Source organism: Dipteris shenzhenensis, chromosome 15, assembly GCF_047967505.1.
Source record: "Dipteris shenzhenensis isolate YYH24624 ecotype China chromosome 15, Dip_SZ_1.0, whole genome shotgun sequence".
Lineage (NCBI taxonomy): Eukaryota > Viridiplantae > Streptophyta > Polypodiopsida > Gleicheniales > Dipteridaceae > Dipteris > Dipteris shenzhenensis.
In genome coordinates this window covers 13,864,503-13,889,332 of record NC_141610.1, presented here as the reverse complement: position 1 = coordinate 13,889,332, position 24,830 = coordinate 13,864,503, and the positions used below count along the sequence as shown (strand labels likewise).

Here is a 24,830-nt window from a genome sequence, read left to right as displayed (position 1 = left end):
AAATCCTCAGGAAGATGTTAGGTATTGCAAAACTTACCTCCAAGGTTTGACAATCACGTTAGATTAAAAAGCCTTATGTAAAAGGGAGAACCATTGACTTCATTTGATAATCGGATATTATAACAAAAGCAAGCCAAACAGGAGATCCTTTAAAGAAAAAGTAATTTCAACCTTGCAACGGTGCTTTTGAGGGAAGGCCAAAAGAAACCTGCAAATCCTGGCTCATGTATGCTGGTGGAAGCAAACCATGAAGATGATTCCTGTCACGCTCCGATTTTGTAAAAGCCATTCCCTTATTGAACTTTGGATTTCGCAAGAGATCGATACCACTGAGAGGGAAAACAATGTTAAAACCTGCATTAAACAAGCCCACACAAACTCACCAAAACAAAACTCATGTAATGCTAACAGCAGTCCTCTTTTAAAGGTCAAAATGACAGCACAACTACATGTTTGAATATGCTCAATTCCTTCATTACATGGAATGGAAGATTATATCTATATTGATAAAAATCCCAATTTAGCATCTTCAGCATAGACAGGGCAGGTGGCAGCCTGTCTGCTGCCCACGTGGCAGTCTCTCCCAGACCCACTTCACATGCTAGTATGGCACAATGATTACCCATATTACTACAGGTATCAAGCCCCTGTTGCACTTCTCAAATGGGAGCTAGCAGGTGGGGCATTAACTCTATTTATCCAATAATTGGATGACTCCGTCAGTGAGTACAATAAGAACAAAGAAAACATGGTTGTAGATGCCTTGCCAAGGTTGTGGGCATGCACGTAATCTCCTCTGTCTACAATCCATCAGGCCTGTTCCTTAGGAGTTTTTGATAGAAACTCAGCTTGTGGTATTTGTGTAAATTTATGAAAATTCAAAAGGACATATCTTTTAGAACATAATCTGGTCCCAATTCGCAAACATGAAAACACGTAGGTGTCATAGCATATAGTCCCAATATGATTGGTAAAGTCTATGGTTGGAAGCTTCATAGATGGACTATTTGGAAGCAAAGAGTAACCAACAGACCTTTCTTCTTGGGTTAAGTTTAGGGCATCCCATGGGGCCACCCTTCTCAGTATCATTGGCTGACTGTGGGGCTGCTAAATAGTCCAGCCATGAGCCTATATCCAGGGTGAATGGGCTAGGGATTACGCAGCACATCCAGTGGGCAGAGGTGCATGTCTATACGCCTGTAGGTCTCAGGAGAGCTGACAGCCAGTCGGCAGCGCCATGAACTAGGACAGGTCAACAATAGTAGGAACAGTAAATAGAGTCTGAGCCTGGTGCCCTACCCCAGCTGATGTTTGCTGAAGGTGATGGTATAGATTTGACAAGATTTTGTACTTGGATCTGTTATATATAGATGAGATTGTTTATCTGTGTGTACGCTCTCTTTATCTGAAGTGTTTTCATTCTATAAATAAAAGCACATAGAATGAGTTAGCAATGCCGATGGGCTTGTAGGTTTGCCTCAATGCTCATGGTTCCTTGCTTCACCTTAGGTGAGATTTTCACAAGCTTTTTATTTTTTGGTGAAAAACTACCGTTATGGAGGAAGAAACCTGAGCTGAAGGAAGGTTAAAGTTTCATCATTTCCGATGCTCCTCATTTTGTTCCTTGAATCTCCTTTAAAATACTCATGAATATCATGTAAATCACTCAAGGAGAAATTTCGTTTTTGAAAGAGGATTTTCAAAGACCCAGAATTTCACTTAAGCTTTTCCATCACCCTCTCCTTTCAGTCTGTTCCCTAAATCTTCGTGAGAGAGAAGGCTTGAGGATGATCTTCCGTCACTGTGACTTCTTTTTTGCAAGCGAATGGGTGCAACAGCTGTAAAGCCTCCCTTAGGTCACTTTTTCTTTTTCAACCTGTGAAAAATGGTTGAGAAAGCTTCCTTACGCTCTCCCTTAGGTCATTCTGTTTCAACTAATGGGGGTATGAATTGGAGAAGCCTTGGAGGATTCTTGGGGATGGAATATGGCTGTGTGCTCTTGGTTGCCCAACAAAAGGTCAGAAAAGCGAGGTTTTACACTCTCTTTCTTGACTATGTAGGCAGATCCTAGCCACAACCTCTACCTCATCTCGATAACCACCATCTCGTGCCACAGCTCTCCTAGTGCCACAGTACAGCCACGACCTCGTGGTCCTCATCCACTGCCTCTACATGTGCCTCTACCCTCTCCTGCGTCCCTCTTTGTCTATCTCAAGCTCTCTATGTAGCTGTGCTTATGTCGATGCTTGTAGGATCCACCTGCAAAATTTTAGAAGCATGTGTTGTGATTCTGGATATGTTAGATGTTGGAATGGTCACCTCCCCATCTGTAAGCCCCCATATGAGGAGAGCGTGGGGGAGGGAGACCTAGGGCAGGAAATGCCCAGAGAAGAGAGAGAGAGGGGGCTGTTACATGGGCAGCACACAGACTGTCATGTGGGCAGCCAGCTAAGGGGACACACCTGTAGTCAAGGTGGCTGCAACAGATGGCGCCAACAACAGGAGCAGATGCGGAGGCATTCAGCATCAGGATCTGGCCCGGAAGCGGTGGATCTGGAACAGCAGACATGGCGGGGTGTCCCACGTAAAAGGCGCGATGACATCAGCAATAGTATGGACATGTACGGGAAGGACACAGTAGCCAGCACAAGGGACCCAGAATAGGAGGCGATCACATGGCACTGACATCTGCAGGGTGTACGGCTCTGTACACTGCTGGAGAAGAGCCTGGCAGAGGCACAATGATGGCAGGATGTGCAGGATGGATAAGCACAGACGTGGAGCAGGTTTTGGGACTGTTTGGAGGCCCCGGTTTAGGGCTGGAGAGTGGGCACCCAGGTGTCCAGAAGCAGCAGCAAGGAGGGCTGCAAGAGACTGACCCTGGGGGGCATATTTATAGCCTACACAGATTGGCCAGGCAGGCTTATATAGGGCTGGGCCCTCGCCTAGATTGGAGGGCCAAAGGCCCTAGAAGTGTGGGGCCAAAAGCCCCAGGTTGTGAGCCCTTAAAGGGCTGGACCAGCCACAGTCTGGTTGGCTAGATTAGGGCAGGCTAGTCGGTTTTTTGACAGGCCCCTAGGCCTATAAAAGGAGAGGCTTGATGCCTCACAATTCATCCAGCATAGCCAGCAGTTCCAGGGCAGAAAGGAGCAGCAGGAAGCCTACTCTCTGGGCCTATCTACAGGAGGTGAGAGAGTGCAACAAGTGCTGCAAACTTAGCTCCAGGAGGAGGCTGAACCTAGACTGTCTTCTAGGGCAGAAGGTTGCTGAGATCATCATCTTCTGGAGCAGCCATTCACAAGCAGGTTGGAGCAGTGGAACAGCTATCTTGGGGCCTACATTCAGGAGGACCAAGGGGACCTGTGTGCTGCAGACAAAGCTTGGCAGGGGCTGCCCACCTAGGCTGATTCACAGGCAGTAAGGTGGAGAAGAACACACTAGACGGAAAGTCTACAGACGCTCGAGGTGGAGCACGCGGACTCGAGTCTAGAGATAACTGGCTGATAGGAGAAGGACCTTGTGGTAAGATCAGAGGACCACACCATTGGTGGGACTCTGGATCTATATCTTTTGTATTGTGTCCATAGTTTTGGACGGAAATATATTTTTCGTGGTTTCTCTATCTGGCTGGTTCATTGTCCATTGATGAGTCTGCACATCTAATCTATGTGACGCACATTAAGTAAAGAAGTTTGTGATTGATTCCACACCCCACACGCACACTATGTGCGCTCCTGGGCATTACCTAAGAATTAAAAAAGAAAATAGGCTATAGAACCATCTGATTTCAGCTTATATACCCAATAAGCTCCAAGAAATAGAACATACCTAAGAATTAAAAAAGAAAATAGGCTATAGAACCATCTGATTGCAGCTTATATACCCAATAAGTTCCAATTGCTTTCTTGCCTGCCATGTAAGAACACTCTATGTATGTGGTACTCCCACTGCTCTTCACTCAGACGAGATGATCTGCAGGCTGGGTGCACTCCTAGGCTCCTCCTGGCTGCTCTGGATGCAGCCCATCCAACCTCTCTGAAGTGATTTTGGCCCCTACCTGGGGCCTTTTATATAGGGGAGTAAGCCCTCCAAACAGGCTGACTGGCCCTGATCTGGCCAACCAGATCACCTGACCTAACTCGCATCTCCATGGAAATAGGCCGACCACAAACTGGCCTTTGGCGAACCGTTTGTTCCTGCTGTCTGGACCTCTGCAGGCTCCCTTGCTGCTGTTTGTCTGCTTCTGCATCAACCTGTACCTGCTGGTGTACCCGTTGTACAGCCCCCCTTCCTAACATACAGACTTGCTGCTTGAGATATGCACCTGCTGTTGCTGCTGATCAGGTACTGTCACAGCCCTTTTCTTGGTACTTTCCTTGCTGCGCACTGCAGCAGTTCCGTGCCCACTGCTTCAGGTCATGGCTCGGCTCTTTCCAGCCCCACAGCCAGCCCACATAGGCAATCTTTGGTGGCCCTTTGAGACGCCCCAAGTAAACCCTAAGAAGGATTCTGATCTACTGCCCATGTGGCAGCCTGAACCCTTCCCCCTACAGTCCCACATCCCCATGTCCCCCTAAGCTATCCTCATTTAGGGATTCACAAGTGGGGCATTGACCCAATATCTCCGAAAAGGTAGCTATTCAGTTATAGAAGGATGATGGTGCCAAGTTTGTCCATTTCCTTCATGGCCTTCAACCAAGCATCCAGTGGTATGTTTGTGGCTATGCACCAAATTCATATGATCCGGCATTCACATTGGCTTACAATTTTTGGCTGATGCATAAGGGCTTACAGCAGAAAGACCATTCTTTTATCATTTATAAACAAGGGAGGTGGTGGTGGCAATCACCAAAAGAAGCCTGGCAACAACAAGGGAGGTAATGGTTTCCAGTTTCAGGAGAAGAAGAAAGATGGTACCATGGGCAGCTATCTCAGTTTGGAGGAAATTCTGAGCAGAAGGGGAAGTTGGAGACAGTGGAGCGGTTGAAGTGTTCTACCCAAGATTGGCAATCAAAATGTTTGGTACTTTTTGACAGTGGAAGCACAGAGGACATTGTCTCACCACAGGTAGTTAAGAGGGCTACGCTCTCACCAAGTCTTACCATGCAGTAGACCTTGGTGGAGCTTTTACAGGGCAGATGGTGCATCCTTTCACAAGAGGTTCCACATGTGGAGATGCACATTCAAGGTGACATCATTCAAAAGAATTTTGCGCGTCACTTCGGTTCAGGTTGCCAATGTGATTTTGGGAGTTTTCGAGCCCAGGATGACTACGACAACAATGCATTACAGATCACCGTTCCAGGAAAACAGCCCATGACAATCTGCAGTCTTAAGTGCACTCCAAATAACCTTCTCATTTCAGCCATATAACGCAAGAGGGAGACATGTCGTGGCTTGCAAGTGTTTTTCATTTATGTCAATCGGAAGGCTGATCTAGCTCAACTAATCCACAAAAGGTACCCTTATTGAACAAATGTAATTCTATTTTCCCTCACCTCATGTTTACCTCTTGCTTTGCCACCTAGCAAGCTTTGAAGACCATGCCATAGCGCTTTTGCTCCATACCAAGAGGAGGAGGCCACAGTGGATTGCTTCTTGCTCAACCAAGATACGCATGAGCTGCCAAGAAAGAAATAGTTTCAACTTGTGGACTGCCTACCATCATAATCACCAGCTGAATCACTGAATGCATGAAACAGAAAGTCACCCCCCTGGCATAGTACAATCCAGGATGTTGGATGCCCAGCAATTATCTGAAAATGCACTTAATTGCATACTAGTGCATGGTCTTGAGGCTGTGCATGGATCTGCTCACATTTACTGAATGTCAGGAGATGTGTTCAGGGGTAAATGAGGCAGCCAACAGCCTTGCTGTATAGAGTGGCATCAACAGATTCAATTCCATCATACATTGACAACTTAAGCCTAAGTTCGATTGGTGTTAAAACTGGCTTACAATTTTGCATTCTGAACCTCTGTAGCAACCCTTGTATATACTTGGACTCTTTCATGACAATGCCATCTTCTGACTGCATAAACTGAATTCCCAAGTAATAATGCAATAGTCCCAAAACTGACATCTCAAATGAGGCTTCAAGTTTGGTCCCGAATTCTACAATTCGGTCCTCATTGATGCTTGTGAGCTGCATCTCAGGTACTTTCAGTTGGGCTGTTCTTCAAACCCTGGGTGGTTAAATAAGTGTGCATCTTCTCATACCAAGCCCGTGGAGCTTGTTTGAGACCATACAATGTTTTATGCATCTTACACTCTTTACCTTCCTGTCCAATCATCAGAAATCAAATGGGCCGACTCACATAGACTTCATCCCGCGAGTCCCCATTAAGGAAAGCAGTAATAATGTCCAGTTGTTGCACTTTCCCACTGAAATGAATAGCCAAATGCCTAACATAAGGTTAGGCATTTTAGGATCATTAGAGAACAACCTATGGGACATGGGATGAGGTAGTTGGAGGCATTTGGTACCAAAAAGATCCACGTATGGCCACAGTCCGGACTGTTGTATAAAAGTCCATAAGCCTTTACTCTCATTTTCTAGAGCTATTAAATTTTCGATGCAAGTTGTGCCTAGAGAAAAGAAGGGTAATAGGGTCTTCAAAATGGATGTAGACACTCATGAGGACATCATGGGGTGTCTTGGAGTCATGGAGGACTGAGCTAGCTCTAATGAAACCAACAAGCTGGGTGCATTAACTAAACAACGATTAATTTATCCATATAAATTTTGTAGCAAGGAATGTACGTTTATTCAATAACTGACATTTAGCAACTACCTTGAACGTGTCAATGGTGCCATCAGATTTTCTTTTCATCTTGTAAAGAGCCACTGTCCCAATAGCCTTTTTGCCTATGAGCAACTCCACGTTGGAGTTGTTTTTGTGGATTGAATCCAATTCGGCCCGCATGGCTCTCATCTAATGCTCATTCTGTTGAGCATCCTCAAAGCTGCCAAGTTGATCGTCATCACGTAAGTTTCTCATCCAAGCAACATAAATCCAAGCAGCATCCACAAAATGTGCATCACCAAAACATCAAGAATCAGCCCTTGTCTTGTTAGTAAGAGAAGCTGTAAGCTCACTAACCTAGAGAGTTTGAACTAGCCACCTACGGACTGATCTCTTCCTTGATGATTTGTTCCAACTTCCACATCATCCTGAATATTAGGCTAATCATGGAGCCATCTTTCTACATTGGCACAAACACCCACCATACATCTCATCAATGTCTATTCTTATCCCTTGCACCTCCACTCATTTCTTCACACTGCATCTCATGGATGTCTGCTGGGTGTTTGTTTTGACCTATTGTGCTTGGTATTGCTTTGTTTATGTTTCATAAGTGTGTGAGGATCAAGCCGTAGCCTAGTGGCTATCACTTTATTTTTATTTTCTAAGATATTGTAAGGGATCGGGAGGATGATTAGAATGGATCGTTGTAAATACCATGTGTATGAATGATAAGTACCTTCGTATGGTGAGAGTTATTTGTGGATGAGACACTTCCCTCAGGCATATGCTTTCTTCAGAATGTCCCTCAAGCAATCTTTATATGATAGTTATGCTGTGAGTGATTTGGATGCTACTAGCCTTGAAGTGTTTTCTCACTGTTTTTGAGTGCTTCCATTAGGCTCTCTTTTGGAGTCTAATGTCATGTACATTGATTTTATGTTAATTTTATAGTCACTGGTTTCACCAAAAAAAAAAAAAGAAAGTTATTTGTGAATGAGTTAGTATGGGGGTTTTAGAAAATAGGAACAATGAGTCATATAGGCATCCACATGCTGCTGTCCATGTTGCATTCGCTGATTTCCAATGGTTATTTTGAACTATTGTCCTCTGTCTATGGGAGCAACCTATCAAACACATCATGTGCACCTGTCTCTAGTTGTTTTTTAAACTTGATCATGGAATGATCTTAGGTTTTCGGTAAACAAGACATCTCTACTAACAAAAGTTCTTTTTGTCAAAGGATTTTAGGGGTGACAACCTTTACTCTCATTGCTATAGCTAACAAAAATGCACTTGATTTCGTCAAATTTGCCTCTCATCTATTGAGGCACATGTGCATAGATTGAGCATCAAAACGCCCTAATTAGTCCACTTTGGGTTTCTTGCCATACCAAAAGATGCAATGGCCTTTAACACGTTTGTGGGGCAGCTGTTCAAAACATATGTAGCAGCCCCTTTGCTTTGATCATGCATGTCGCCATCTTCACCAAATCCGAGGGGAAGAAGGGGGTATGCTCCCCCCTAAGCAGCTAAGACCTGAGTGAAAAGGAAGGGGAGGATGAGCAAAGGCTGAGCGGAAGCTAAGCGGCAGGTTGGGGGATGAGGGAGGGGCGGGGGGGCGGGGGATCTGAGGAGAAGGTTAGCGGGTGCACACACACACACACACACACAGGGGAGGGGCAGGGTAAACAGGTCTACAAGTCATCAATGCAGGGGCATAGACTCAATGTCTAAGGTTTCAATATTGAGTTCTGAATTCTGGAGAAGGAACGCTGAACAGGCTGAATCTGGAAGCCTTATCAGACAAAGGAATGCTAGACAGAATCCTTCATTGTCCATAGATCCCTCGTCAGACCAATGTGTCTGGCAATGTGTGGATAGCCAATTCAAGAAGAAACTGATCAAAATGAGACATCTCGTACAAATGTAGGGCTTGACACCACAGGTTGTAATAACGCATGATAATACGCAGAGACTCTAAGCAAAGTCTCCCCACATATCATGTAGACAAAGCAAAGATGGTATGTACTTTTGAACTCCACCTCATCCATGTGATAAAGTTTACGACATTTGAGCTTGTGTGGTGTAAGAAACTTGCCCTTTCATATCGCCAAGGCAATACCCGATTGGAAGAAGAAACCATCAAAAGACAATTATCCTTGTAAGGGCTGTTCCACCTATTACATTGTAGAGCTTCAAGAGGTATCATCTCATAAATTATTATACATTCATTTATTATTTAAAAACTCTCGGCATGGAAGTGTAGGAGTTTGTCCACACAAAGGTCCATGACCAAAATCACTTGAAATAGGCTCGTAACAATGAGGGCACTCACCCTTGATCCTTATTGGGGGCCGATTGCGATTGATAAGCAAAGATCAGACCATACAATATTGCTATAGTCTTTAAAGGTCGGATAAGAAAAGCGGGAGGAGAGGGGTTACAGCTATAAGGACACATTGCTAGTCATAGAGCTAGTAGGTGTAGAGACGGTAGTTATTCAAAAACGCTTTGCATCAACGTCGTCAGCAATGATAAGTGCAGACAATTGTCATGTGGAGCACGAGCTGAAGAAAAGAATAGGGAGCGATAACACATACGAGACGCCATGTATTAATAAAGTATTGTCTTCGAGGCAACGTTACCTTTGAACTGTACGCACCCACGGTGTGCTAGACTTCTCGGTATCTCCTTCTTCCAATGTGCTAGCGTCGTCGAGGTAGCCTCTTACTATTCGGGCCAATAACTTCGGCTGCAACTCGTATGATCGATGAAGCCAACAGGCGGAGCTTTTCACACTCCAAGGCCGTGTTGATTGCAACATACTTACAGAAATGCAATCAGAAATCGTAGAAATCCTGAAGAGCTCTCAATTTGAAGCTGCAGGCGTTCAGTCAAGTAAGAAAACGATGTTTCCTTAACTTCACTGAACACCAATCTGTCCAGTGAGCGGCGACCTTAACAGTCCCCAAGTTGGCAGGGCTTAACTATAGTTAGATAGACTAACCTGGGTTCGCTCCGCTTTCTCTCAAGACTTAGGAGAAGTAGAAGAATAATAAGAATTTTTTTCACGTCACGCCACAAGGCAAGGCGCTTACGGGGGTCACCAAACGTCAATCTTGTGGATCGAATGCAACACACCCAACTAGAGCTTTCGAGCTTTTCGATCTACGGTAGAGGAGCCCGCCCAATTCATTATGCATCTTGAAATAGTTTTCATGGACTCTCTCTTAGTGCAACATACCTCCCCTACTTGGAAAATATATAAAAACTAGATTAATTGAGGGTAGAGGAGGGAAGTAACCTCATAGGGTTTCTTTCTTGTTTCTGTCATGGTGTAGACTAACACTGGGTGCTTCACTACAATTGCCTAGTCTTGGAGCATTTCTTGCATAGTTTTTTTATCCATTCCATGAAAATGCTTTCCATGTAGGCTTGGAAGCCCCTTTATCCTAACCTTAAGTGTAGTCACTAATGCCGATTTGGCAATTCTTTTGCCCATCTATATGAAATCATCACTAAACTTGCAAAAATATGACTTTACCTACATGGCGAGTTTCCATGATGGGCATGGCATGGCTTGCATGGTCCCAAGATTCATCTCCTCCTAAAATTGGTATGACAAGGGAGCTCTAGGAAAAATATCTATGGGCCTTATTTGTTAGCTCAATTATTGTGTACTCCTTGATAGCCACCTTTTGTATCCACAACTTTCTCTCTTGCCATAGTTGATTCTAGTATTCTAATTGGGACATGTCTACCTGTTGTCAGGTAAAGGTCAAAAGTTTCTAATCATATACTTCTAAAAGCCCACCAATGTAGGCACTTAATGTGTCTGTTCCCTCTTTATCCCAATTCAAAGTGAGCAAAACATCACATCTTTGCATGTCATTAATCTTCTTTCGAACTTTTGCGGCCATATCTAACATGTAGTAATAAATGGTAAGATCACTTTGTGTGATCCTCTCCACCATCTTATTGGAAGACAAAGCATTTTATAAATCTAACTTACACTAATAATTGGCCATACCTTACTTTCATTGATTCATTGCAAGATCATGTTGTGTGTTCCTCTCCATATCATTATGAGACAAAGCACTTAAAAAGATTGCCAGGAAATCCCTAATGACTTTGTTTAGGAATACTCTACCCTCTTTCTAAAGGTAGCTCTCACTCTTAGTATTTTTCTTCTTTTCCCTACATATCTCAGTCATAAGATCCATTCTTACAAATGATTAATTTTAAGTAAGCATATGTCAACAAGTATCGCATGCCAACATTTTCAAAAGGCATGCGATCAATTAAATGTATTCAAGAAAAATCCAATCAAACAAACTCCATATCTTCTAGATTGGTTAATCTAGTAGTTTGTTACTTTGTTTAATGTAGATTGGGATGTTACATGCTTTGTTTCTTGTTTCAATTAATCTCTCTCTAGGCACTGTCTCCACTCTGCATGTGCACATATGTTCCACCTCAGCACAGTGCTTCATAGGCACACCTCTTGCCAGGCAGAATTTTCACTCTACTTGTATCCCCTCTTGCTAGATCATCATTTCTCCTTTTTTCCCCTCCGCCTAGATCAAGTTGTATCTCTTGAACTAGGAAGAATCTAAGGGTACTCCAAAAAGAAAAAAAGCTCGATTTTTCATGCTCTACATGCTCGTCACATCATGCACACATTTGGAAACTTGTGTGACACACTTTTAGCCTTGGAATCAAATCCACTTATTGCACATGTTCAAGCCTCTTTATCGACACATTTGACCGCACACCTAAAATGAATAAAAGAAAAAGAAACTATTTGTTGATTTTCATCACTTGATGGTTGGTCTAGCTCTAGATTAGTGCAGATTAGTTTACCATCGTGGAGACAATTGCAAAGCAACCAACCAAAGCCATGCACAATTCCCAAACTAGTTCCTACTTGAAGTCAGTCCCTATGCTCACATGCTATTTCATATCATGAAATATCTTTAGACTTAACCGTCTACACATTAGTGAGCATACTTTACAATGCTTAGAGGTATTGGCTAATTGTTTAGCGGGCAGATTGCACATCATTTCATTTTACACTCACATGCCTTCATTGTAAAGGCTTATTGCCTATTTTTTGGCATTTGTGCACATCATTTGAGCCTTTGTAAAGCCTCTTGGCTATTCTTGGCATCATTTGCCACATAAGCCTTGTAATAGATTGGAATATATTGTAGTTCTATCTTCACCGACAATTCAATTACAATTGATTTAGATAGTATTTTTGTAGACACTCTGAGTATATTCTTGCATCTTATCTACCACTAGAAACCTCAATTTTGAGGCATGTTCTAAGTTGGACAACTCCAATTATGGCACATGGAAATATTAAATGGAGACCATTCTTATTCTTCAAGACAAATGGGAGTATGTAGATAGGTCTACACCTAGACCATCTATAGTACCAGCAACAACTCCCACGATTGCCATAGCACAAGTAGAAGGGTCTACAGATACACGTGTCCACACCACAACAGTAGATCCTACCATTGTTTGAGCACAGGTAGAATGGGACAAGCAAGACAAATATACATATCGTTTGATTGAGCAAAATGTGTAAGATGTCATGTTTGGATAGATCAGCACAGTGAAGACATCCAAAGAAGCATGGGATATGTTTGCGGCACTTTATGAGCCCAAGAAGACATCCAAGATTCTCACATTGAGAAACTAGATCAACTATAGTTTTTGCAATAGCAATGAAGCTGGTCATGCTTATGTACTTAGAATCACGGATTACAACAATCGACTAGCATCACAAGAGAGACTATGAGGCCCATAGAAATGGTTCAAGTCATCTTGAATGGTCTAGGAAAGGAATATGGGAGTCTAGAGTATTGCCAAATTTCAACACTAGAAGAGTTGTAGTCAGTGTTACTTGGTGAAGAAATCAAGACTCAGGCTATTCAAGCATGCAAAGGTCATTCTAATGATCAAGAATTCATAGCCTCACATAGAGGTAGAGGCAGAGGCAAAGCTAGAGGAAGATTATCTCTAAGAAGTGGCCATTAGCATCAACAACAACATCAGCATTAGCATCCGAAGTAGCAGCGTCAGCATCCAAGAGGAAATCATTTTAATTAAGAAAGATTTCAAGGAAGAGGGAATGCATCCATCAATATGTTAAACAATCGCGAATGTGCTAGAAATGGTGCCACCAGGTACTCCCATAGGTACATGATCAAGGGCAAATAATGGATCATCTATTGATCGATGAAGGATTGAGCATTACATTCCATCACACCCCTTTAATGGGAATGTCCTTTCTCAAAGTCAAACCAAGAGCTTTTTGGTGTTTCTCAAAAAGCTCTTTCTCAAGTGGCTTGGTAAAGATATCTGCAACATTCTCTTTGCTATCACAATCTTTCAATGTGATGTCACCAAGTAATACTCTTTCTCTAATGGAGTTCTCTTTGACATCAAATGTGTTTTGTCCTGGAATGATATGTTGGATTCTTGGCTAATGCTTGAGCTGATTGATTATCATAGTATATTGTTGTTGGATTTGACTCATCACAGCAGTCTATTTCTGACAATAGTCTTCTAAACCATATAGCCATACATGCACCTGTTGTGAGTACTCTTGCTCTATACTATGCTTCTGCTAAAGACAAAGAAATAATAGGTTGCTTGTTTGACAACCATGATATAGCACCTTGACCAAGGAAAAATGCTTATCTTTGTATGGATCTCCTGGTCTCATGATCTCCTGCAGAGTCATTGGCATAGTATCCATGCAACCTTGGAAGGTGTGGAGGATTCATTTCAGTATCACGTTTGATATTGTGCATAACACTAACCAAAAGAGTGCTAAAACGCACAAGGGTTGGAAACCCTAACCCTAATCCTAAAGTAGTTTGTATGTAGGGACTATGTGCCATGTGGTAGTGATGATGTGTGTAAGAGGTGTGCCTGTTAAGCACTGTGCTGAGGTGGAACCTATGTGCACATGTAGAGTGGAGACTGTGCCTCTAGGAGGTACCATGTGCCATGTGGTAGTGATGATGTCGTAGATGACATGGTAGCTAAGGTGGCTAAGTGATGTGGAATTTGGGGTGATGTGGTAATGCTAGGTTGGTAAGATGATGTGGCAATGTCACGTGTTTGCTGAGCTGGCAGCAGATAGGATGTTGATGTGGCATTGTGATGACATGGCAAGAGGGTCAGCACTGCTGTTGATGTGGCGAATAAGGCGATAAGGACGTCAGTGTGCCATGTTACTATGTCTCACAGGGGTGCCACATGTCCAAGACAAGATTCATCAGAATCTTTTTAAGATTTTGGCAAATATTTAGAGATTCTTCAAAATCTAAGGAGATTTCATTGATGGAGCCGTAGCTCGTTGAATCTCGTTGGTCATGTGGATTGTCGATGGTGTTGATGGCATTGGAGCATCATTGTTTGTCGATGGCATTGTTGTGTACACAATGTTGAAGCTGTGCATAGAAAGTCATTGAAGTTGGACTAATAGAGTTTGAGGTCACGGGGTTTTGCAAAGGTCGATGGAAGGTGCTATGTTGCAAGTGTATGCCTTGATTGTCTATTAGCTGTAGTAGTTGATGGTCGAAAGGTTGAATAGCTTTAGCACTATCATGAGCCACACTTGTTGTGAGCTGCACTTGATGTAGAGTAGAGTTGCTTGATGTTGTTGCTTACTCAGAGGATGCTTTGAGGCTGATGTTGTTGAAGATGTGGGTAGCCATGGGTGTTTCTTACATAGGTTACCATTTGTTGAGCACTTGTTGTAGTCATTAGTCGAGTGCCATTGATAGGAGTGGTTGTAGCATTGTGTGTGGCCGTTGATATGGTTGTAGAAGTGTGGCTGCTTATTGTTTGTGATGGTGCTTTGAGAGTTAGCTTAGGCGTTGGTGGTGTTTGTCTACTGAGTAGTTGAGGCCAACCATGGATTGAGACTCGTAGGAGGGCATTGATTTCCTAATTCAATGATGTGCTTAGTTGCTTGCATGAAGTTTGCTATAGGTGCACCTTAGGAGCCACTACTTGAGAGTTGCTACCTTTTGTTTTGTTGTAGGGATGGCATAGATAGTAGCTACTACGGCTCTTTAGTTGCTTGCTATTCTAGATAGGGCCTCAAGGCTTGTAATCGAGGCTTGTAGAATAGGATCGAAAATGAGTATTGAGTCTTTCTTTAGAGTCAATGGAGGCTAGTAGAGTCTCTCTTTCTCTCTCTCAAAACATCAATAGAATGAAAGAATGGAAATCTCTCAATCTCAATCTCTCTCACACAAGATCGCAATGCCTCAACGGAAGGCAAGTATGCTTTGATACCATGAACAAATATGGAGAGGGAGATGAGGAGAGAGGGCACAACTATAGAGCACACCCCAAATGACTAACTGTACAATAGATTTACTTGAAAATAATATATACAAACTCCTTTAGGGTTGAGGTTAGGGTTAGAATTTCCAACCCTTGTGCCTTTTAGCACTATTTAGGTTAGTGCTATGCACAATATCAAACATGATCTTGAGATGAATCCTCAACAACCATCTATTTCACCTCCAAATTTATCAGTGGATTCTTGTATAGGAGCCTGTTTTGAATGCATTTCCTTGCTCAAAATGGAAGTTACAAGACTATAAGGACATTCAAGTTTCCATTTTGTATCAAAAGAATAGTATGGCGATCGCATTACTAGTTTTTAATCCTCTAAAAAGAAGCAAAAGTAATGTGGATGGCTATGATCTTTCAATGAATAAGTAAGTCCATGATGATACTTGCACTTTGTCTTTTATAATTCCCTCTCCTCTAGACTAGGCACACTCTTAATTACCTATTTCAAGTCATTACAATCGTTGCATTTTGACTTTTTTCCCTTTTTGGGGATTTTAACATGTGCAAAGTCCTTTTGCCAAAGAGTATGCAAATTATAAGATGAATCCATGGCATGCCCTCTTTCCTTCACCTTTCTTAAATAGATTCAAATACTTTTTTTAACCTTGAGCCCATTGGAAGGTGCTTTTTGGTCATCTCTTCACCGTTAGGAAGTTTATGAGACAAATGGGGTTGAGGTAAATCATTTTCATCTATGACATCATTTAAAAGTGCTTATGTCTGTAAAGTTGTGTCTCTTGTTTTCGACTTCCCTGTGTTACCATGAATGCTGAATTTTTATTCCTCCTTTGTCCTTCCCAACTAAATCCTGACATGTTCCATGTGGTATTCCCATAGTATGTTAATGTGCATTATTGCAAAGCCTCTTCCCATTTAAAAGAGGATTAATCTTTTGTAATTAAGGTCTTTTATGTGATTTTGAAGGAATTAAGAAAATCTTATGAGGAGATATACATTGCTTTTGCTCCCTGTCCTTTGCCATGCATATTCTCTACATGCCTTAATATCAAAGAAGTCAATGAAATGCATACATCTACGTTTACAGCACCTAAATTCCAATGCATTGACCATATGCTCCCTCTTATCCTCTTTGATTACTTATGTGGATTTGCCAGGGACCACTTCCTCTTCATGCATTGTATGCCCATTTTAATTCCTCCTGCACATGTATTTGCACTGTTTTCCTCCTCACAATTGTTTGTCACATTACATCCATTGCATGTGCATCCTTGGTGATCTCTATGTCGAATCCAAATGCTGAGTAATCCTTTGTTGATGAAATCAAAACCTATTTTAAATATATGGATAGGAAGTTAGAAAGTTTCTATTAATTTGGTAACTACATCCTTTCCATTAAATGAGCTATGAGAGTGGTGTGAGAGCTTCAAACTCATCTACTCCAGAGAGCATCACTCATTCACACACCTTACATGGTTTTCACAATACCACACTTCTTTTACCAAGTTTGTCAATATCCACGAACTCATGCATGCTTGATAAGGCATTGTTAATGAAACCTTTTCCTTTATCAATGTGCATGAATTCATCCACTCTAAATAAGAGATCACTTCTAGAACCTTTTAGTTCCTCAATGTGAAGGAGCTTCTCCACTCATAATAGGATATTACTTTTATAGTTGAGTACAAAAGATTCAACATAGAAATCATCCATGTCTAATAGGGTAGATATTGACATGTGCTCAAGTTAGTTTTGTCCTTCCATATTGTAATATACCTTTTCCTTGTCATTGAAAACCACATGCCTCAATTCAATGTTATCATAAGGACCATCCAAGGACCATAACCTTGCCTAGATCATAGGGACAATCCAAGGAGGTCTGTAACCATCCATACCATCATCAATGGCTTTCATGATTCTCATCTTTGCAAATGACAAATACTTCACTTGTTCAAAACCCAATACTTTTCCTTGTGCTACATCCTTATTTGTAAATGGCTTTATTTGTAAAATATATCCTACTCTAAGACCCAAATAGATGTGCTTTGTATTCTTGATTGGGGACGGGTAGAGAGGGGGTTTTCCCTCCCCTCCGCAATCGTGTGTAGGGAGGGGGAGGGGCAAGAGGGATGGAGGGGAGGGGGGGTATGAGGGGGAGAAGGAGCTCAACGGTGATACTAGTTCTAGCAATGAGTCAGATGATGCTACTATGTTGAGTGCAGCCATATTTGAGGCAGCAACCTGAATATTTTGGTACAGATTCTATCTTTGATGCTATGTTGATTTCACCGCCAATTGGGCATAGAAAGCAAGCCATGTATGAAAATGTGGGAATGCAGCCAGGCATGCAAGTCACAACATATGCTCCCATGCCTAATGTTCAGCCAAGCATGGCTCTCCCTAGTGAAGGGAATGCTACAATCAGCTTGCAATCATATGAGGTAAAAAGGATGCAAATGCATTGCAGTGGTGGACGAATCTTTTGTTGCCCAGTCCTGGTATCTCTTCTAGATCTGAGTCACATGTCACATGAGATGATGATGCTACATCAGACAAGGATTTCATTCTAGGAAGAGCAAAAAGAGTTGTTTGTCTTTGAGTCATGGTTGGGCGTAAATCTGTAAAATATTGCATTGCAATGAGTACTTAGATGCTTGCAAAATTTTGGTCAAACAACAAGCAGCTGAAAGTTGAATCAATAATTCTACATTTATTATTTAGCATAAAGTTCATGCAGGTCAAAGAATAGATTCAAGCTCTCAAAAAAAATTAGTTTCAAAGTAAATCTAGTCTATAGTTAGTCATTTGTGGTCATGCTCTCTAGCTATTCCCTCTCTCCTCATCTCCACTCTTCTCCTCTCCCCAATAGCTTACAATATTTTATTGCATACCAAGAGTAAATGATGGTGATATATCCTTCTTGGTAGGAACACAATGTGTTTGTACTTCAAAAAGACACATAAATTGATAGAATACCTCAAGAAGATGCAAAAAGATAGCGTTGAGGAAGAATGCCCTCTCTTTTGGCCAGATGTTGCCAACATGAAACTAGAAACTTGAATGCAAAATATAGAAAAGCAATTAGGGATGAGTAACCAATAAATGCAATGATCTAAATATATAAATAAAAAGTTCCATAAGAATATAAAATTTTTTTAATTAAAAAAGCAAGACTAGAAGAAACTATTAAAAGAGCATACAAGTAAGCCTAAGTAAAAGCAAGCTAAGGTACAAAGAAAAAATATATAGCCTTAAATAAAAGTTCCTATTAGTAATTTAAAGGTAGGATATATATGTATGTATGTATGTTACACACACACACACACACACACACACACACACACACATGCACGCACACACGCACACAAATCTTTTCCCAAATCTTTCCTATTCCCTACTTATGCAATAGTAATGCCAATGCTGTTAAGGCTTTTCTAGAAATGGTCAGTTTTATGACCAACAATGGTTTCAAAAAGCAAAAATTAATTACACCTCATGCGATAATTCCTAATGTCCTCAGAGTTTCCTGGAGCGCTACTTAAAGTACCATAATTTCTCCTGGAAGGTATGATTTTATATGAAAAACTATATATGGTTGTGGAGAATGGTAGGCACTTCCATATTGGGGTGTCTACCATCACTCCAATTATGGTGTTGTGCCCACCATGGGAAGAGGGCGGGTACACACACACACACACACACACATACCATTTCCTGATAGTCTTAATCTAGAATTAATGTTCCTTATAGAATGATTTGGTCAATGAATGATGCCCTTTATAGCCAGTTCCAAAAATATTTTTTTACATGACATTCAATTAGTCACTTAAAAAAATGTGGACAAAAGCGTTGAAGTATTCTCATAAAATTCATGGCATATAGCACATGACCATAAAAGGTTGCTATTTGGTCAATAATATATAATTGACCTTTGCTTATTGATAAGGGAATAAAAGTATGCACAAAAATGATGGGATATTTGAAATTAACAACAACTGACCATTAATTTTTGGGCATAAGGAATTTGCAATGGCATAAGGTAATTGAAAAGAAGAATGACCCTTCATTTCGTGGAAAAAAGATTTTGTGCTAAAGTCACTAGGCCACAAGGTATAGCTAATTTTTCAATAATATAACCTTGCATATAGATCAAAAAATAAAAATATGCACATGGGTTGTGGGATATAAGAAATTAGTAAGAGACCCTTGGTTTTTACGGCAAAGGAATGGGTAATGAAAAGGCAAAGTGACCCTTCATCTCCATGGTGACCCTTCATTTATGGGGAGGACACCTCTATAAATACCACCTATTCTTCCATTGAAAACACCGTAAATAGTTGGATGGAGGAAAAGAAGTCTTGGCTATCACTATTGTGTGGTGGCGGAAAAGAAGTCTTGGCTATCACTATAGCTTGGTGGTGTTGTGATAAGGTAAGAACATACCTTCATGGTTCGTTTGTTAATCCAAGTAATGCTTGCAAGTTAATTTGGACAAGGTGTAACGGCTTTAATGGAACTGCCACTGTGCAGCCGCGTCGCATCCTCTGAGCCTTCCTCCCAATGCAATAACTTTGGAATCAGGGAGAGATAGTTTGCAGATGTCTGCTATAGTAGCAATAGTTCTCATAGTACATACTACGTAGTACGTTCATAGAAGAGGAGCCACGGTGGGGAGTCAAAGATGTGGGCCTTATTGCATAGGGGAATGAAGTAAGAGACAAGATTCGCGATGATAGTCTCACGTGAATCCTATTCCCTTACTCCCTTTGAGGCATTAATGTAGGAGGTAGCCCAATAATATGATACAAAAGCTCATGGAGCTGCACATTGCACAGTACCAACCGCGTCGTCATGCACGAGAACAATGACACAGTCTTGGCCCATGGGTACCTAGTTCACAAAGTCTACAAAGTATAGTGACATAAACTATTTAAAGCACCTTAGCACACGCCTACACATGGAGGTTCATATACTGGAATTAAGAACCTTAGGATCATGAGACCTTTAATTGGGACCTCATGACCTTCCAATAAGATGTTTTTAGGCCTCGAGCCATACTAATAGAAAGGACCTTAGGACCTTTTCACCGTGGTCCACTTATTCCTTTTCTATGCCTTATAGATGCTATATGCATATATTCATTTTTGTGCCTTAGGCCTTTTTCACCTTGGTCCACATATTCCTGTTTTGGGCTGGTAGTTGCTTTGTGCATTAGGCTTCTTGCAAAAGCCTTATTAACATATTTTTTTTCAATATAAGTTAGGCAATATAAGGAAGGTTTTTTTATGGAATGAGAAGTTTCTTAAAAAGGAAAAGCCCTAACAGTTTTTTGTGCAAAGTACAATTATAGGCCTTTACTTTTTCAAATGGCTTCCTTTTCTTTATATGGCTATTTATAAAAGATTTTTGTACATGTGTAAGGATAATTTTTTGTGTGAAAGGATAGAATAAAATTTCAATCCTGATATTTGTGTGTTTATGGATTATGGAGTTTTCCAAATCCATTTAATTTTTGCCATGGATTAATCTTTTACTTTTCTTTGTACATCGATAACAAGTCCAGCTATGCTATGACACCTGTCTTCCCTAGTGGTTTAAGCTAGACTCCTAACTTAAGCTAGTTGGATGGTGGTAGGTATCAGCGTGGCTGATTGAAGTGTAGTACAAAGGTTTTGTCATGGAAAATTTCTTTATAATCCTAGAAATATTCTCTTTTTAGGATTCAACCATATTTTTATCTTTAGTAATACCTTCTTCATATATCATTTGATGTAGAATTGTTGTTCATATATTCTTGGACCTTCTTGAGGGGTTATTATCTAAATCTTAAACATACACACACATTCTTAACCTTCAAGGAAGATATATAATTAAATAGGTCAAGCAAAGAAGGAGCAGTCAAGCAAAAATGCCAAAAATCAAAGGGAAGAAACAAACTATGAGCATGACTTTTATGCTTCAAGATAGTGACTCGTGTCTAGATGGTCCTATCCAGCTTCCTTACTCCACCTTTTCTCTTCTTGGTACTGAATTTGATCACTCGACTAGGATCCTTTGCATTTGAGTGGTCAGATTGTAGAAGCAAAATTGAAACATACAGATGCTGATTCTAGAACGGGAAACATTCTGCAAGCTAATGGCAATGTAGACTGCATCATTGTAGCTGATTCTCTTGCATGACAAAATAGCTTCTAGTTATTAAAACTGCGTAAGGGAAAGCTCCACCAAACTATAAGCTACCAACAAGGAAACCAAAGAGACGTGTGAGGCAAAGCATAAAGTCGACAATAACTAGCACAAAAACCATAGTTTATCACATGTATAAGAGCCTCTAAGTAAGGAATGGGGAAGTACATAAGGCAAGGGAATATTGTTTATATGTTTCATAGGGATTTGCAACCAACGAAACTGGTAGGACAACACATCATCAATGGGCATACATGGTGCAACTTTGTACGAGAGTTGTGCCACTAGCAATGAGTGAATGTAGTAAAACCTTAGAGGAAGGAAGGCAAAATTGCCAAAAGACAGCCACGAGCAAAGTAACTACAAAATGGAGTTGCAGGTGACACTTTTAATGCTAGGAAGGGAGTCCTTATGTGTGACCACTAAGTCTATTGCTACAATGAAGGATAATGGGGTATAGTGGGGGAAAGTGGGGCGGTGGCCAATTGTAGTGGCCCATCATAGTGGCTAGTAAGGAAGGGGAATAAGGTTAGGCTAGGATAAGTTTGGGGGATAGTTTTACGTGAGAGTAGCTTAGGGGGTAAGTACTTTTAAGTAAATATATAACTATCAAAAGGGTGTGGAGATTAAGTAGGAGCGCTAGGGGGTATAAGGATCTATTAAAGTTAAAACGAGAAAGTGTTAAAAGATTAGGGTGGTTTACCGCCCACACTAATTAATGCTTATGCCCATAATTAAAGTAAATGTATCTAAAGATTAAGGAAAAAAAGGGGAGATTATACAAAATATATAAAGGTGGTTAGTGCATACAGGGGGCCAAAATGAAGGGGAGGAAGGGGGAAAAAAATGAAGGGAAGGAAGGAAAAAAAAGGGGGCAGGGGGGGGGGGGCAATCAAACTAAAGAAGAAAATTAAGGAAAATACATAATATATAAACTACCACAAATAAATTATGCATGTCATAAACAAAATTATGAAAATGAAGAGTGCAATGATAGGAAGGGGAAGTTTAATTATTATGGCCCATAACTGAACCAAAATCATGTGGAATTTTCTAGCAGAAGGGAAGTAAGTGTGTAAAGGATGATGTGCATGTGTGTGTGCATGCGTGCGTGCGTGCGCGTGTGTGTGTGTGATTTAGTCGGTGGGCCGTGTGTGTGTAGAGTAGGAATATACTTTTTTGTGTGTGTGTGTGTGTGTGTGTGTGTGTGTGTGTACATTAAAAAGTCCCATCAATAATTGAGCCATACAATTAATTCCATCAATTGGATAAAAAGTAAAAAAAGGAAAATATATAAGGAAAAAATATTTGAGGCATCTATAAATACCTCTGTAAGACTAGAATTTAATACATCTAAGTTGAGAAATGCAACATCTAGAGTTTGCAAAAGTTTCCACCAAAATTAAGAATTTTTAGTAATATTGAATTTGACAAACAAAATATTGAAAATAAATGTCGAATCCTAAGCCAGTCCAAGTTTTGAGGTCAAGGTCCACTTATCTACCACCATCCAAACAAACTAGGTGTTAAAACATCATAGTTAGTTTTGGGTAGATAGGTAATGCCTGTTTTCCCCAATTTGTTATAACTTTACCTAGGAATATAGACAACCATCTGGATTCTTAGATTTTTTTAAAAAAAAAGGGAGGTATGGGAGGATTAGTGTGCTTGTTGTGTTGCATGTTAAAAGAGTGTAAATGGGAGATTTCACGAGGGTACATAAAATAATAATTCATAGTTTGGGAAATATACATGTGTGTGTGTGTGTAAAGAAATAAGTGTTTATGTGTGTGATACATTTACTAATCAAAATTATTGTGTTTGTGTTGTGCATGTGTGCACACGCGTGCGTGCGCGTGTGTTTTGAAAAAGTTTCTTAAAATAAAATGAAAATACATAGTAGTAGAAATAAACAAAGGGTTAAGGAGGGTTAGAAGTAGTTAGAAATAAAGGTTGAAGGGGAGAGAGAATGGATAAAAGGACAAAACTTAGGAAAGGGGAACGTAGGAAGGAGATAAGTAAATAATTATTAAAGAAAGCTGGGAAAAAAAGGGTAGCTTAATTATAATAATAGTAAACAAGAGTGTGTTAAAACATGGGGGGGAAGTATCTAAGTTTTAGAACTAACAAAGAAGGTTACAAAGAACTAATAAAAAAGGTTTAAATAAAAAAGATTAGGTTAGGGAATGAGGTTAAGAAGGGAGACAAGTCATAATAGAGAGGCCAATCAAAAGAAAAGCAGTGAAAAATAAATAAAGGGATTAGAAGTAGATAGAGAAATGAGCAATTGCATTGAAGAAATAAAATATAGCTTAAAAAAGGTTTTAAGAGAAGGGAGAATTACGTGTATAGGGGGGGAATAAGTAGAATAAGTTGGTAAGAGAGTATGAACAAATAAAGGGGTGGTTAGGAGACATAAGGATTAAAGAGTTAGGAGAGGTGTAAAAGGGGAGGGGGAGCATAGGGAGATATACAAGGGGGTGTATAGAGGGGGGTTTTGTAAATGAAAAAGAAGGGACGAGAGGCACCTTTAAGCCATCGCGTGGGCCGACAAGCAAGTGACAAAGGTGGTGCGAGTGCTCGTGCATCGCAGTTACTACATAAGGGCAGGGAGTGTCCCTATGGTAAGTGATGGTGGTGTACAACAGAGGGGGTGTCAGCAGGGGTAGGAGCTGCAATCGGGTAGTAGGCAGTGTAAAGACTAGAGGTAGGAGATAGAGGTAGCGTCAGAACTCTCGAGTGCTAGAAGTTTTGAGTGTAGAGCAGGGGGAGTACGAGGGCTCCACAGTAGCAGTGTCTAGTGGGAAGCATAGAATGCAAGGGAGCGAAAGAGGCGGTGCCAACATGGGAATGGGGGAGCAACATAATGAGGATTTAGCATATGCAAAGATGTGAGATGTAAGGTGATCAAGGGGGGAGTAATGACTGCTAGGATGGGGAGTAGGGTAGGTAGGTAGTCGGTAGCCAGGTAGTCAGTCTAGGGGGGTGGGGGGTAGTTAGAGTAAAAGGGGTTTGAGAGTGTAATTAGAGGGGTTGAGAGAGAGGAGTAGAAATTAGAGAAAATTAGGGAAAAAAATTAGAGAAAATAGAGAAAAAGGTAAGTTAGGGAGAGTAGTTAGGTAAGTTTTTGAGTGCAAATGAATAGACCACATCAAGGCTAGTCTCATTCTTGTTGATATTTCTGAATATGGCCAGTTGCTCTATAGTAAGCATGCTTGAACTCATCTAGCATTAAGAGCCTGGAGACCTTGTTCAAGTTTGCATCTGGTCACTCTACCTAATCCTCTCTTACATCCCCTCTATTTCCATCTAATACTCTCTCTCTCTCTCTCTCTCTCTCTCTCTCTCTCTCTCTCTCTCTCTCTCTCTCTCTCTCTCTCTCTCTCTCTCTCTCTCTCTAAATTCTCCCTAAATGCCCTCACAAACTACCCTAAACTACACTCCTAAATTACTCTCCCTAACCAAACTACAATCCTTTCACTACACCCCCCCCTCACCCACCCAACTAGTTGACACCCTACGCATCTACCTCTATGCCTCTGGAC

General features: G+C 41.0%; 1 protein-coding gene across 1 annotated transcript in view; it reads right to left on the bottom strand.

Annotated features, from left to right (window-relative positions):
• The window catches only part of LOC147893398 (NADP-dependent malic enzyme 1-like), a 74,031-nt gene extending 64,360 nt beyond the window's left edge, over positions 1-9,671 (bottom strand). Inside the window, exons 1-2 of the mRNA XM_087385529.1 lie at positions 9,396-9,671; positions 209-329 (exon numbers count right to left, since the gene is read on the bottom strand). Of these exons, the coding sequence (XP_087241655.1) occupies positions 209-329; positions 9,396-9,574 (300 nt within the window). The 5' untranslated portion in view covers positions 9,575-9,671. The remainder of the gene's footprint in view (positions 1-208; positions 330-9,395) is intronic.
• Between the last annotated feature and the right edge of the window lie 15,159 nt (positions 9,672-24,830).